General features: G+C 46.4%; 1 protein-coding gene across 1 annotated transcript in view; it reads right to left on the bottom strand.

The window, feature by feature from the left end:
* The window catches only part of LOC141139167 (uromodulin-like), a 135,634-nt gene that overhangs the window by 12,045 nt on the left and 110,102 nt on the right, over positions 1-13,487 (bottom strand). Inside the window, exon 14 of the mRNA XM_073625058.1 lies at positions 9,790-9,883. Within this exon, the coding sequence (XP_073481159.1) occupies positions 9,790-9,883 (94 nt within the window). The remainder of the gene's footprint in view (positions 1-9,789; positions 9,884-13,487) is intronic.

The raw sequence follows: 13,487 nt of genomic DNA on the forward strand, positions 1-13,487 counted from the left end.
ACAGGTGTTCTATTTGATCCTATTAGTACCACGGTCAGGCAGCTAGACTATTTACATTTAGTACAGTGCGTCCTGCTCACAGTGTACAGCTAGATCCGTTCCTGTTATCTTCCTACTGACAGGCAGGCTTGTCTGGTTACAGTATATAAAGCTACCTGAAGAAAATTACAGGTGTTCTATTTGATCCTATTAGTACCACGGTCAGGCAGCTAGACTATTTACATTTAGTACAGTGCGTCCTGCTCACAGTGTTCAGCTAGATCCGTTCCTGTTATCTTCCTACTGACAGGCAGGCTTGTCTGGTTACAGTATATAAAGCTACTTGAAGAAAATTACAGGTGTTCTATCCCAGCTTAGTGCAGCTACAGGCCATTAGTATGTCTGGAAGGCCAAGAAGGAGAGGCAGACAGTCACAAGCCAATAAGAGAGGGCAAGCAGGCTCTGTGTCTAGTGCTGGTCGTGGAGACGGTGCATCCTCATCAGCACGTGGCCATGGGACACGCTTGGCCTTTTTTTCGGCAGCTGGCCATGTTGAGCCGCAACATGCGGAAGACTTGGTCGAGTGGATGACCAAGCCGTCCTCATCCTCCTCATCCTCTCTCACCCATGCCCAGGGTGCTTTGTCTGGCAAAGCAGCGGCCTCTTCCCTCAGCTCAATGTCATCAGTGACTCCTTCCCTAGCTCCACCATGTCCTCATGAGGATTCCCTCGAACTGTTTGACCACAGTGTTGGGTACATGCTCCAGGAGGATGCCCAGCGTTTGGAAGGCTCTGATGACGATACTGAGCTCGATGAAGGCAGTAACATGAGCGCGGACAGAGGGGGTGCCCAAGAAGGACAGCAATCTGGCAGTCATGCTCCCCCTGCTGCAGCATACTGCCAGGTTTGCTCCAGTGATGAGGAGGGAGGGGATGATGAGGTCACTGACTCAACGTGGGTGCCTGATAGGAGAGAGGAGGAGGAGGAGGAGGAGGAGGAGGAGGAGGAGGAGGAGGAGGCGGCAGCACATCACCAACGAGGCAGGATGCCCTCCAGGGGCCAGCCTAAGGGCAGCACATTGACTGCATCACACCCCAAAGCTCCACATGTGCAGGGCGCTGCAGTCTCTGCGCGTTATTCAAAAAGTTCTTTGGTGTGGGCCTTTTTTGAGACGAGTGCATCAGATCGCACCGCTGCTATTTGCAACATATGTCTCAAGCGTATCTCACGTGGCCAAAATATCTCCCGCTTGGGTACCACATGCTTGACCAGACATATGTTGACCTGCCATGCAGTTCGTTGGCAAGCGTATCTAAAAGACCCACACCAAAGAACAAAGAGGATCTCTCCTTGCTCCTCATCAGCTGAGATTTCCAACCCCACTAGACCTTCAGTCCTCTCTGAGACCTGCAGTGAGAGGAATGAAGGTGTAGAATTAGGTGTGTCACAGCCAAGTACTTGTGGGCAATCTGCTTTTGGTACACCGACGTCAGATTGTACCAGGCAAATTTCCCTGCCCCAGCTGCTGCACCGCCGAAAGAAGTTTGCTCCCAGCCATCCACATGCCCAGCGGTTGAATGCTAGCTTGGCAAAATTGCTAGCACTTCAACTGCTGCCTTTTCAGTTGGTAGACTCTGCCCCCTTCCGTGAGTTTGTGGAATGTGCGGTTCCTCAGTGGCAGGTACCCAAACGCCACTTTTTCTCACGGAAGGCGATTCCGGCTCTCTACCGGCATGTGGAAGGCAATGTCCATGCCTCGCTGGACAGGGCGGTCAGCGGTAAGGTGCATATTACCGCTGACTCATGGTCCAGCAGGCATGGACAGGGACGTTACCTAAGTTTCACGGCGCATTGGGTGACTCTGCTGGCAGCTGGGAAGGATGCAGGACAAGGTGCAGTAATGTTGGAGGTTGTTCCGCCACCACGCCTCCAAAATGCTGATTGTGACACACCTCTCTCCTCCACCCCCTCCTCTTCTTCTTCCTCCATGGCCTCTTCCTCGGAACCAGCGGTGCTCCGTAGGCGTTCAAGGGGCTACGCAAGTACGCAGGCCAAAAGATGCCATGCGGTGCTTGAGCTGGTGTGCTTGGGGGACAGGAGCCACACTGGGGCAGAGGTTCTGTCAGCTCTGCAGGGGCAGGTTCAGAGGTGGTTGACGCCACGCCAACTTAAGGCAGGAATGGTGGTTTGCGACAATGGCACCAACCTCCTCTCTGCCCTCCGACAGGGACAAATGACCCATGTGCCCTGTTTGGCTCACGTCCTTAACTTGGTGGTGCAGCGGTTCTTGGGCAGGTACCCGGGCTTACAGGATGTCCTGAGGCAGGCCAGGAAAGTCTGTGTGCATTTCCGCCGGTCATATAATGCCAGTGCTCGGCTGACGGACCTCCAAAAGGAGTTTAACCTGCCCAAGAACCGCCTAATCTGTGACATGCCCACCAGGTGGAACTCAACGTTGGCCATGCTGCAGCGGCTGCACACGCAGCAGAGGGCCATCAATGAGTACCTGTGCGACTATGGCACCAGGACAGGGTCAGGGGAGCTTGGTTTTTTTTCCCCACGCCAGTGGGCCATGATCAGGGATGCATGCACTGTCCTGTCACCATTCGAGGAGGCCACGAGGATGGTGAGCAGTGACAGTGCATGCATCAGTGACACTGTCCCCCTTGTCCACCTGTTGGAGCACACGCTGCGTGGAATAATGGACAGGGCACTTGAGGCAGAACAGAGGCAGGAAGAGGAGGACTTCCTTAGCTCTCAAGGCCCCCTTTATCCAGACAGTGTTCCTGCGTGCCCGCCGATCACACAGGAAGAGGACGAGGAGGAAGAGGAGGAGGAGGAAGATTGTGTCAGTATGGAGGTGGAGCCTGGCACTCAGCATCAGCAGCAGTCTTTAAGGGATCAGTCCCAAGAAACACATGGACTTGTACGTGGCTGGGAGGAGGTGGCTGCGGACCATGTCGTCCTTAGTGACCCAGAGGACTCCGGACCGAATGCCTCAGCAAACCTACGCTGCATGGCCTCCCTGATCCTGCAAAGCCTGCGTAAGGATCCTCGTATTCGTGGTATCAAGGAGAAGGACCAATACTGGCTGGCAACCCTCCTTGATCCACGTTACAAGGGTAAGGTTGCGGACCTTATCTTGCCATCGCAGAGGGAGCAGAGGATGAAACATCTTCGGGAGGCCTTGCAGAAAGGTCTGTGCAACGCGTTCCCAGAGACTGGGAGGTTACAAACTCCTGTTTCTGGACAACGTGTTGCTGAGGCTTCGGTCAGTCAAAGAAGGAGCGGTGGAGAAGGTGGCCGTCTGACCGATGCGTTCAGACAATTTTTTGGTCCGCAGCCCCAAGGTATGATCGGTTCCAGCAACCATCGCCAGCGTCTGTTTTACATGGTGCAGGAATACCTAGGGGCAAGATCAGACTTGGACACCTTTCCCACCGAAAATCCTCTGGGTTACTGGGTCTTGAGGATGGATCACTGGCCAGAGCTTGCACAGTATGCAATTGAGCTACTGGCCTGTCCTGCATCCAGCGTTCTTTCGGAACGCACATTCAGTGCTGCTGGAGGCGTGGTAACCGATCACAGGGTGCGTCTGTCCACCGACTCGGTCGATCGGCTGACCTTCATAAAAATGAATGAGTCTTGGATCACCACCAGCTACCAAGCACCTGATGCTGATGTAACCGAATAATTTTTTTTGAAATCTCAGATCCCTTCAAAGACTGCCTATGCTGATGCTGAGTGACTATCCCTGAGTAATTATCCTCTTCCTCCTCAATCATCACGCTGATAGCTTGTAAGAACATTTTTGGTTCTGGGCGCCACCACCAGTGCCTAAGGCACAATTTTTCAGCCCCTGTTTAACAGGGGCGTGTAATTACAATTTTTGATGTAATACTTTGCAGCAGGGCTCGTTCCTGCATTCCAACTAGAGTGTCTGTGAGGGGTTGCAGTGTTGTGGCACCAGCACCAGTGCCTAGGGCCCAATTTTTCTGCCCCTGTCTAACAGGGGCGTGTAATTACAATTTTTGATGCAATACTTTGCAGCAGGGCTCGTTCCTGCGTTCCAACTAGAGTGTCTGTGAGGGGTTGCAGTGTTGTGGCACCAGCACCAGTGCCTAAGGCCCAATTTTTCTGCCCCTGTCTAACAGGGGCGTGTAATTACAATTTTTGATGCAATACTTTGCAGCAGGGCTCGTTCCTGCGTTCCAACTAGAGTGTCTGTGAGGGGTTGCAGTGTTGTGGCACCAGCACCAGTGCCTAAGGCCCAATTTTTCTGCCCCTGTCTAACAGGGGCGTGTAATTACAATTTTTGAAGCAATAATTTGCAGCAGGGCTCGTTCCTGCGTTCCAACTAGAGTGTCTGTGAGGGGTTGCAGTGTTGTGGCACCAGCACCAGTGCCTAAGGCCTAATTTTTCAGCTCCTGTTCAACAGGGGCATGTAATTACAATTCTTGATCTAATATTTCACAGCAGGGCCCTGTGAGGGCTTACAGTGTTGTGGCCACAGCAACACCTAAGGCCCAAATTTCTGCTGAGTATATAGGGCAGGACCCTACTTTCAAACATCTAACTTACAAACGACTCCTACTTGCAAACGGAAGGAGACAACAGGAAGTGAGATGAAATCTACCCCTAGGAAGGGAAATTCTCTCCTGTAAGAGTTAATATGGGAAAACAAGTTCTCCTTTCCACTGATGCTTTCCAATCCTTGTTCCACAAAAAAACCCAAATTTTCAAAAAACATTTTTCATTGGGACAAAAAAGTGAGGTGAAATCTTCTGAAGAGGAGGAAAGACAGCAAAACAAATGTCACAGGGGTGATAACCCTTCCCTATGTTTTCCAAAAAGCTTAGAAAAGATTTTTTGGCTGGAGCTAAACACGTTAAAAATGTTCAAAATTACAAACAGATTCTACTTAACAACAAACCTACAGTCCCTGTCTTGTTTGCACCGCCTGTATACTGCTGTTCAGAGTATATAGGGCCTGGTGGCCCCACACCTTTCCTTATTTTAATTTGGGTGCGGGGTTCCCCTTAATATCCATACAAGACCCAAAGGGACTGGTAATGGACTGGGGGGTACCCATGCCGTTTGTCTCACTGATTTTCATCCATATTGCCATGACCCGACATGACATTAAACCCGCAAGCAGTTTTAAATGAGATTTTTTCCTTTAAAAATGACATTTGGTGCAGGGACTGTTCTAAACATGGGAAACACGCGTCACTTTACAGGCATACTATAGACACCCCCCAGGTACGATATTCAAAGGAATATTTCACTTTTTTTTTTTTTACTTTAAGCATCATTAAAATCACTGCTCCCGAAAAAACGGCCGTTTTTAAAAGTTTTTTTTGCATTGATACATGTCCCCTGGGGTAGGACCCGGGTCCCCAAACCCTTTTTAGGACAATACCATGCAAATTAGCCTTTAAAATGAGCACTTTTGATTTCGAACGTTCGAGTCCCATAGACGTCAATGGGGTTCTAACGTTCGTGCGAACTTTCGGTCCGTTCGCGGGTTCTGGTGCGAACCGAACCGGGGGGGTGTTCGGCTCATCCCTACTGACTCAGAAGTGCCTCCCCTGCTTTCAGACAGATTGTTCTGGAAGATAGGTTGGACCTGAGGTTTGAGTGGCAGGCAGCTCCTGTGAGAAGCTTTGACCAATTACCCTTGGGTATTGGCGGGGGCAGGCCTCCCATATAAGCTGAGGTCACATGCTGCCAGGGAGGAGTTCTGGAAAGCAGGAAAAGACAGAATGGAGTATTGAGCTGCTGTTTTGGGCATCCCCATGTGGGGGATGCACCGAGCGTGGAGGAGGGATGGAGGAACCGCTAGGAGGGAGTCATAGGTGAAGATCTTCATTTCTGAAGTGGTGTCATGCTGCTGTGACCGGGGAACACAGGACTTGTACGCTGGAGAAGATCGGTCAGGAAGAAGTAGCAGTGGGGCCGAGGGGAGTGGATCAGCGTTCTGTGGCCGGGGACGCTGAGCTATCCCTTTTTGGAGAGGGTCAGTGTGGGAGAAGCAGAAGAGGAGAAGCTATCGAGAGTAGTGCAAAATGCTGTGGCCGCAGCATTGATAGTTGTGGACTAGCTGGGAACAATGGTCCGCCCGTTGCCATGCATCAGGCCGTCAGGGGGAGGTACCGTGTATCTCTGGTCTGGTTAAGTGCTTTGGTAATACCTTCCAAAAGACTGTGTGGCTGTCTGATTCATTGACCCATCAGGGAGAGGCTGTATAGGCCTTTGGCTCCTTGATTCGCTGAGGCAATACCATTATGGTCTGCAAGGTGGAATCATTCAGAGTGATTCTTTCTTGTCCCAATGGAAGTGAAGAAATAGTATTTCAGTAGTTTGCAATGAAGGATTTGCATCAGAAGAGAAGGAGCAACCATCTGCAGAGAAGTTATCCAGAGGAAGGAGACTGGGGATGCAAGGTGTACATCAATTTGCAAGGCTAAGGCCACTGAATAATGTCTTACAATGTGCTAAATGCGATGGGCATCTCATATCTTCCCTTATCCCACCCAAGTTGTATCCTGCAATAAAAGTAACAAAACTGCGCAAATGACTGTTCATTGTCTTAACTGATGGATGGGGGTCTGGCAGCAGGGTGATTGGCGGATTGCTAGTAACCAAGTGGTGACCACATCGCTACATATATAAGAGGTAACATGTAGTATGTTACCAAGTGAACCCATTCACACTCAAAATGTCCTCGACATGGCGACATGGGAGCTCTTATCCCACGCAGCAGCCGTCAGAAACTAATGTGGCTGTGCGGGTTCTGTCCACACAGTTGTATCATTCATTCACAGAGATCTGAGACCCCTAAAAGCCCATACCACTGTGTGCATTACATTCACATGATGGGTCCTTGTTCAGAGATCGGTATTGTGTGGAATGTTGGGGACAGCATTGTGACCGTGGCATGTGTATACCCCCATATGGTTGCCTTTCCAGCTTAGAGGGAGTGGTTGGAGGGCAGAAAAATGTTGCTTATCTGCATGTTTCTACAAACATCCCCTCCCCCCAACCGCAAGTGTAAACTAAGCCTAAAAATTGTGACAAGAATAGGTGTCACCATTGAAGGGTCTTTCCTCGCTTCCTGCTCAGGCGACAACTCAAACATTTTGGATTTTCCATCACTTACTGTATTGGTGACAAAGGTCACAAAGACAGCAATAAAAGAACTTAAAGTGATATTAACCACTTGCCAACCAGCCGCCGTCAGTATACTGCGGCAGGTCGGCACGATCCCGTGAGCCGTTGTAGCTTTAAGCGGGATAGCAGGCGCACGCGCAACGCCGGGGCACGAGGCGATGCTTGTGGCCGACGGTCGCAATGACCACCGGCCACGAGCGATCACGGGCAGGAGAGGCAGAACAGGGATGTGTGTGTTCTGTGATGAGAGGCGTGACAGATCGTGACTTCCTATTAGCTAGGTACCACGATCCGTCACTTCCTCTAGGTGAGTCCCCCCCTACAGTTAGAAACACACACAGGGAACACAGTTAACTGTATAAATGCTGTATATATGCCAATGGTCCCAAAAATGTGTCAAAAGTGTCCGATGTGTCCGCCATAATGTCGCAGTACCGATAAAAATCGCAGATCGCCACCATTACTAGTAAAAAAAATAATAATAATAAAAATGCCATAAATCTATCCCCTATTTTGTAGATGCTATAACTTTTGCGCAAACCAATCAATATACGTTTATTGCAATTTTTTTTTACCCAAAATATGTAGAATAATACATATCGGCCTAAACTGAGAAAAAATTTGCTTTAAAAAAAAAAAATGGGGATATTTATTGTAGCAAAAAGTACAAAATATTGTGTTTTTTTTTCAAAATTGTCGCTCTTTTTTTGTTAATAGCGCAAAAAATAAAAACCGCAGAGATGATCAAATACCACCAAAAGAAAGCTGTATTTGTGGGAAAAAAAAGAAGTCAATTTTGTTTGGGTGCAGCATCGCACGACCGCGCAATTGTCAGTTAAACAACGTAGTGCCAAATCGCAAAAAATGGCCTGGTCATTCAGCAGCCAAATCTTCCGGGGCTGAAGTGGTTAAAGTGTCTTTTTAAAAAAAAAAAACACATGTTTCCGGCTTGCAGTATATATATATATATATATATATATATATATATATATATATATATATATATATATATATCAACTCTTGTATATGTGGCCACGCCCCTGATGACGTCTGGTTACCATGAAAATCAGTGTGAGGAGTTGGGTTACGTGACATTACCAGGCTCGACATCACACTGGATGGAAACATTGATCGTTTCTTATTGGATTGAAATGCACTTTTTTTTGCGTTGTTTGTGAGTATTCTGGCCTTTGCTGTATTCTTAATAAATGTACTTGTCAGTAATACTGTGCAATTAAGTTTTTTACACCTATTTTCATGATGTCCTGATGTGATGAGAGTCTATCTAAGGAGGATCCTATTGGTGTTCATGCAATCTATCTCCTCATTTGTATGGTGAAATCTAATGCCGCGTACACACGAGCGGAATGTCCGACAGAAAGAAGCTTTTCATCGTCTATTCCGATCGTGTGTATGCCTCATCTGACTTTTTTTTCGAAAATTCTGATGGACCTAGAAATGGAACATGTTCTAAATATTTCTGACAGAACCAATTCCTATTGGGAAACCCGCTGGTCTGTATGCTGTTCCGACGGACCAAAAACGACGCATGCTCTGAAGCAAGTACGAGACGGAAGCTATTGGCTACTGGCTATTGAACTTCCTTTTTCTAGTCCCGTCGTATATGTTGTACGTAACCTCGTTCTGGACGGTCAGACTTTGGTGTGACCGTGTGTAGGCAAGACCGCTTGAGCGTAATTCCGTTGGAGTTCCGTCGGAGAAACCTTCGGAGTTTATTCCGACGGCAAAACCGGTCGTGTGTACAGGACAATAGTGTGAACCTTTCCTTCTTGGTGAAGGATTCTTCCCAGCACTTTCCTTTGTGTGGACCTACACCTATTGGACTCAACATTGGGACGTTTTATTAATTCTTAGCACTGCATTTTGTGATTTATGTAAACATGTTATATTTACCTGCTCTGTGTAGTGGTTTTGCACAGAGCAGCCCCGATCCTCCTCTTCTTTGGTCCCTCTTCAACGCTCCTTGCCCCTCCCTCCTGTTGAGTAACCCCACAGCAAGCAGCTGGCTATGAGGGCACCCAAGACAAGCCACAGCTCCCTGTGTCCATTCAGACATGGAGCCGCGGCCGGGTCCCACCCCCTCTTTCTCCTCATTGGCTTACTGACTTTGATTGACAGCAGTGGGAGCCAATGGTGCTTCGCTGCTGTCTCAGTCAAAGTCTTGGACAGCTGAGTCTCCCATGCAACATCGCTGGATCGAGATGGGAAAGTATTAGGGGGCGGAGGGGGGCTGCTGCATAGAGAAAGCTTTTTACCTTAATGCATAGAATACATTAAGATAAAAAAACCTTATGCCTTTACAATCACTTTAGGTTTAGGGAGACTCCAATCATGTGCAAGCAAAAATGTTCTTTTTCTATTTCCCTTGCACATGATTGGATATTCCTATCAAAGTGAAACTGCACCACTTTCACTAAACTCTGGGGAGAATTCCCTTGCAGAGTGAACAGCCTAGTTGACTTAAGTAAATCAACCTGGAAGGCTCTAACCCATCCCTACACTTTCCAAAGCTTAAACATTTGCCTTTACATTAGCTTTATATATTAATTTGTAAATTCAAGATAAATAAAGTGATTTTGAAGGCTTACATATACTTTATCTTTGACATACATTACCTGATATCCCAGGGAGAAGTGTAACTGGTCCCAAACTGATGTTGTAGATCTGATCAGCAGAGTTTACAGCTCTGCTTCCAACACCAGAGCAGGACTGTAACACATAAAATAGTTATATCAATAGTGTAAAGCAAAGAACAATTACCATACATCCAAAATATTGTAGCTGGATAATTAATAAATCAGTACATGTTTCATTATGTTAATGGACATTTCCATTGAGGTTTATTTACTAAATCTGGAGAGTGCAAAATCAGGCTTACTTCTGCATAGAAACCAATCAGCTTCCAGGTTTTATGGCCAAAGTTTAATTGAACAAGCTGATTGGCTACCATGCACAGCTGCACCAGATTCTGAGTGCACTAGTTTTAGTAAATCAACCCAATTGTCTTTGTCTTTGTGAATAATTCTTAGGCCCCCTTCACACTGGGGTGTTGGCGGTAAAGTGCCGCTACTTTTAGCGGCGCATTACTGTAGTTTTTGTGGGGGTTTTCAGCTGCTAACGGGGTGCTTTTAACCCACTCTGGCGGCCAAAAAAGGGTTAAAACGACCCGCAAAGCGTCGCCACAGTGGCGCTTTGCCAGCGGTTCGGCAGTAGTGCCCATTCAGTTCATTGGGCAGGAGCGGTGATACACCGCTCCTTCACCGCTCCAAAGATGCTGCTTGCAGGAGTTTTTTTAACGTCCTGCCAGCGCATCGCCTCAATGTGAAAGCTCTCCGGCTTTCACACTGAAACTGCAGGGGAGCTGTTTTTCAGGCGCTTTACAGGTGCTATTTTTAGCCCAAAAGCGCCTGAAAAATGTCTGAGTGTGAAAGGGGTCATACTGGATACTATTAGGCTGGCCATACACAGTTCAAATCTCAACCTATATTTAGCAGGAACTGGCCGTGATTCGAACCATTAACCACATGCCGACTAGCGCATGACGATGTACACCGGCACAATGGCACAGCTGGGCAACTGGGCGTACAGGTACGTCCCCTTTAAATCGCGGCATAGTTTCAAAAGTGTCCAATGTGTCCGCCATAATGTCACTGTCACAAAAAAAGCCGCCATTACTAAAAAAAAAAAAAAAAATATTAATAATAATAATAATAATAATAATAATGCCATAAATCTATCCCCTATTTTGTAGACGCTTTTTCAAAAAACAATCAATATACGCTTATAGCGTTTTTTTTTTACCAAAAATATGTAGAAGAATACATATCGGCCGAAACTGAGAAAGAAATTTGTTTTTTTATATATTTTTTGGGGATATTTATTATAGCCAATGCATGCCGTAGAATGGGTGTTTGCTCATCCGGCTGCCCATGGTTGGCATGCAGTGTGCACTGCACGTGCCTGGCAAATTGCTTTCTTTCTAGCAGCTAGAAAGCAGTTGTGCATGCATGGTGTGTTGTTTTTGTGTCAGATGTGGGCAGAGGGGGTAGAGAGTGGGCATGTTGGAGCATGCAGCAGATCAGTGGCTGGCAACCAGTGGGCCGCAACTTCATGTCTGCTCTGATAGCTACTGTTTTCACACTGTCACCACTACTGTTTAAATATCTACTTTCATAGGGCTGCCATGGAAGTTCAAATAATTATTTATAAAGGAATAATGTAAATGGCTCTTATGCAGTTAACGCTTAACAAACAAATTTTATCACAAAAATAGAAAATTATAAAGACATAGAACATACTGTAGGTTAAAAACAATGGTATACCTATTGAAACCCACAAAACTCCTAAAATGATCTTCAAAAGAAAAAAAAATAAAAAATGATATAATATATATTTATATATACCGTGTAGGAGTGTCTAAAAAGTTTGGTGAAACCCTCGCCCCCCTCTCCCCTCTTCCTGCCTTTCTTCTTTACAATGGAAGATACCTGTGTTTTTTTCTTTTTTTCTCTTAATGAATGGTCTTATAGGTTGTTTAAGATACTACTTTATTCCTACTGTGGTCAGGTACCCTGGCACCTGATAGGGTTTTGCACATTGCTCTGTACTTATTCTGTACCATCTTATGATTTGGAACTGTTGTATTTTGTTTTGTTGATCTATAAAAAAATAAACTGCATCTGTAAAAAAATAAAATAAAAAAATTGGGTGAATGGTATCAGAAAACAAACCAAACAGAAGATACAAACACATTACCTTTGTTGGCCTTTAAAATAATCGCCATCCTTTACAACACACTTTTGGCAATGTTCATAAATCTTCTGGAAACTGACTGCAAAGACCTCTTTAGGAATCGATCGCAGAACCACTGTTACACATCCTTTTGATTGCCGCCACATCCGCAAAAAGTGCGCATTTCATGATGCTCTTCAGGTGGGGAAACAGAAAAACGTCCGCAGGCGCCAGATCAGGGGAGTACGGTGGATGATCGAAAACAGGTACTAAGTTCTGAGCCAAGGATTGGTGCACACGGATCACACAGTGCGCAGGCGCATAATTGTGCAGCAACATACTGGTCACACATGGTAATGAAATCTCCAGAGGTTTCCATCCTTTTGCTTTCTCTTTGTCTGTCAGCTTGTGCGGCACAAACCAAGAACAGATTTTCTGCTTACCCAAATCATCGCAGACGATGGTGCGCACTTGCTGATGCCTAAGACCGCCACCATCAATGGTAGAGTCAGTTGCCAATCTCGTGATGGCATTTTTCGCACTCGCATGATCATGTCTGGGGTTCCGCTTGTCAACGGCCGACCTGTGGCTCATTTGCAGTCATGTCCTTCTCATCGCGAAAGCATTTGAACCAGTCGTAAACACATTTTCCGCTCACAACTTCTGTCCCGTACACCAACATTTCATGCATCTCCATTGCCATTTTTCCCAATTTATAGCAGAACTCGATGTTCACTCATTGCTCCGTTAAACTGTGACCCTACCTCTCACACTGAGTACGTATGACTGCCCACAGCAGGTTTACCCTGATGGTCATGCGAACTCCACGCTAGGTGGAGCTTCTCGACGTGTCTCTGGATAGCCATGTGCATGAGTGTGCACCTGGCCCATGTTGCCGTTGAGATATCGGACCATTCACCAAACTTTTTAGACACACCTCGTATAGTAGCTCTATCTCACAGAGGTCCTGTTGGGCAGCTACCGAGATTGGCACTTATTATACAGTACATACTGTAAACCTCACAGCTTTATGCTTTCTTAAATGATGGCAGGGGACAGATTTTTACTATTGATATGGATTTTTGCACCAGCTATATGAGCAGGACTCTACTCACTTGGTCCTCATGCGCACTGTGGCTTTTGAAAACACTTTTGTTCTAGAGAAAAGCAGCTTCAAAAACATGCCTAATCCGCATTTTTGCAAATGTGTTAAGGCGAGTCAAGCGCTTGGGCATTTTTTACTTTCATTGGCCAGAATATTAATTCAATGCTTAGGTGCATTTAGATGCGTTTGGCTCGTTTTGGCCAAAACACTCCTCTCTTGAACACACAAGTGATGGTTTTTTTTGTGCCTCTAAACTCCCCTACCTCTAAAACTCCTGTAAATATCTGTGTGTGCATGGACACATAGGCCAACATGGAGAGACGTTTAGAGGCAGAAATTTTTTTTATCAAACTCCTACAAAAACAAGCATTTTTGAACTCAAGAGTGCATGAGGCCTTACTGTTATACTGTATGAAGAATCTATTTTAGGAGTTGTATGCAAGGGTTTTATTGGGCATTACTAACTAAAATAAATAA

Source organism: Aquarana catesbeiana, linkage group LG04 (assembly GCF_042186555.1).
Source record: "Aquarana catesbeiana isolate 2022-GZ linkage group LG04, ASM4218655v1, whole genome shotgun sequence".
In the NCBI taxonomy this organism is placed as follows: domain Eukaryota; kingdom Metazoa; phylum Chordata; class Amphibia; order Anura; family Ranidae; genus Aquarana; species Aquarana catesbeiana.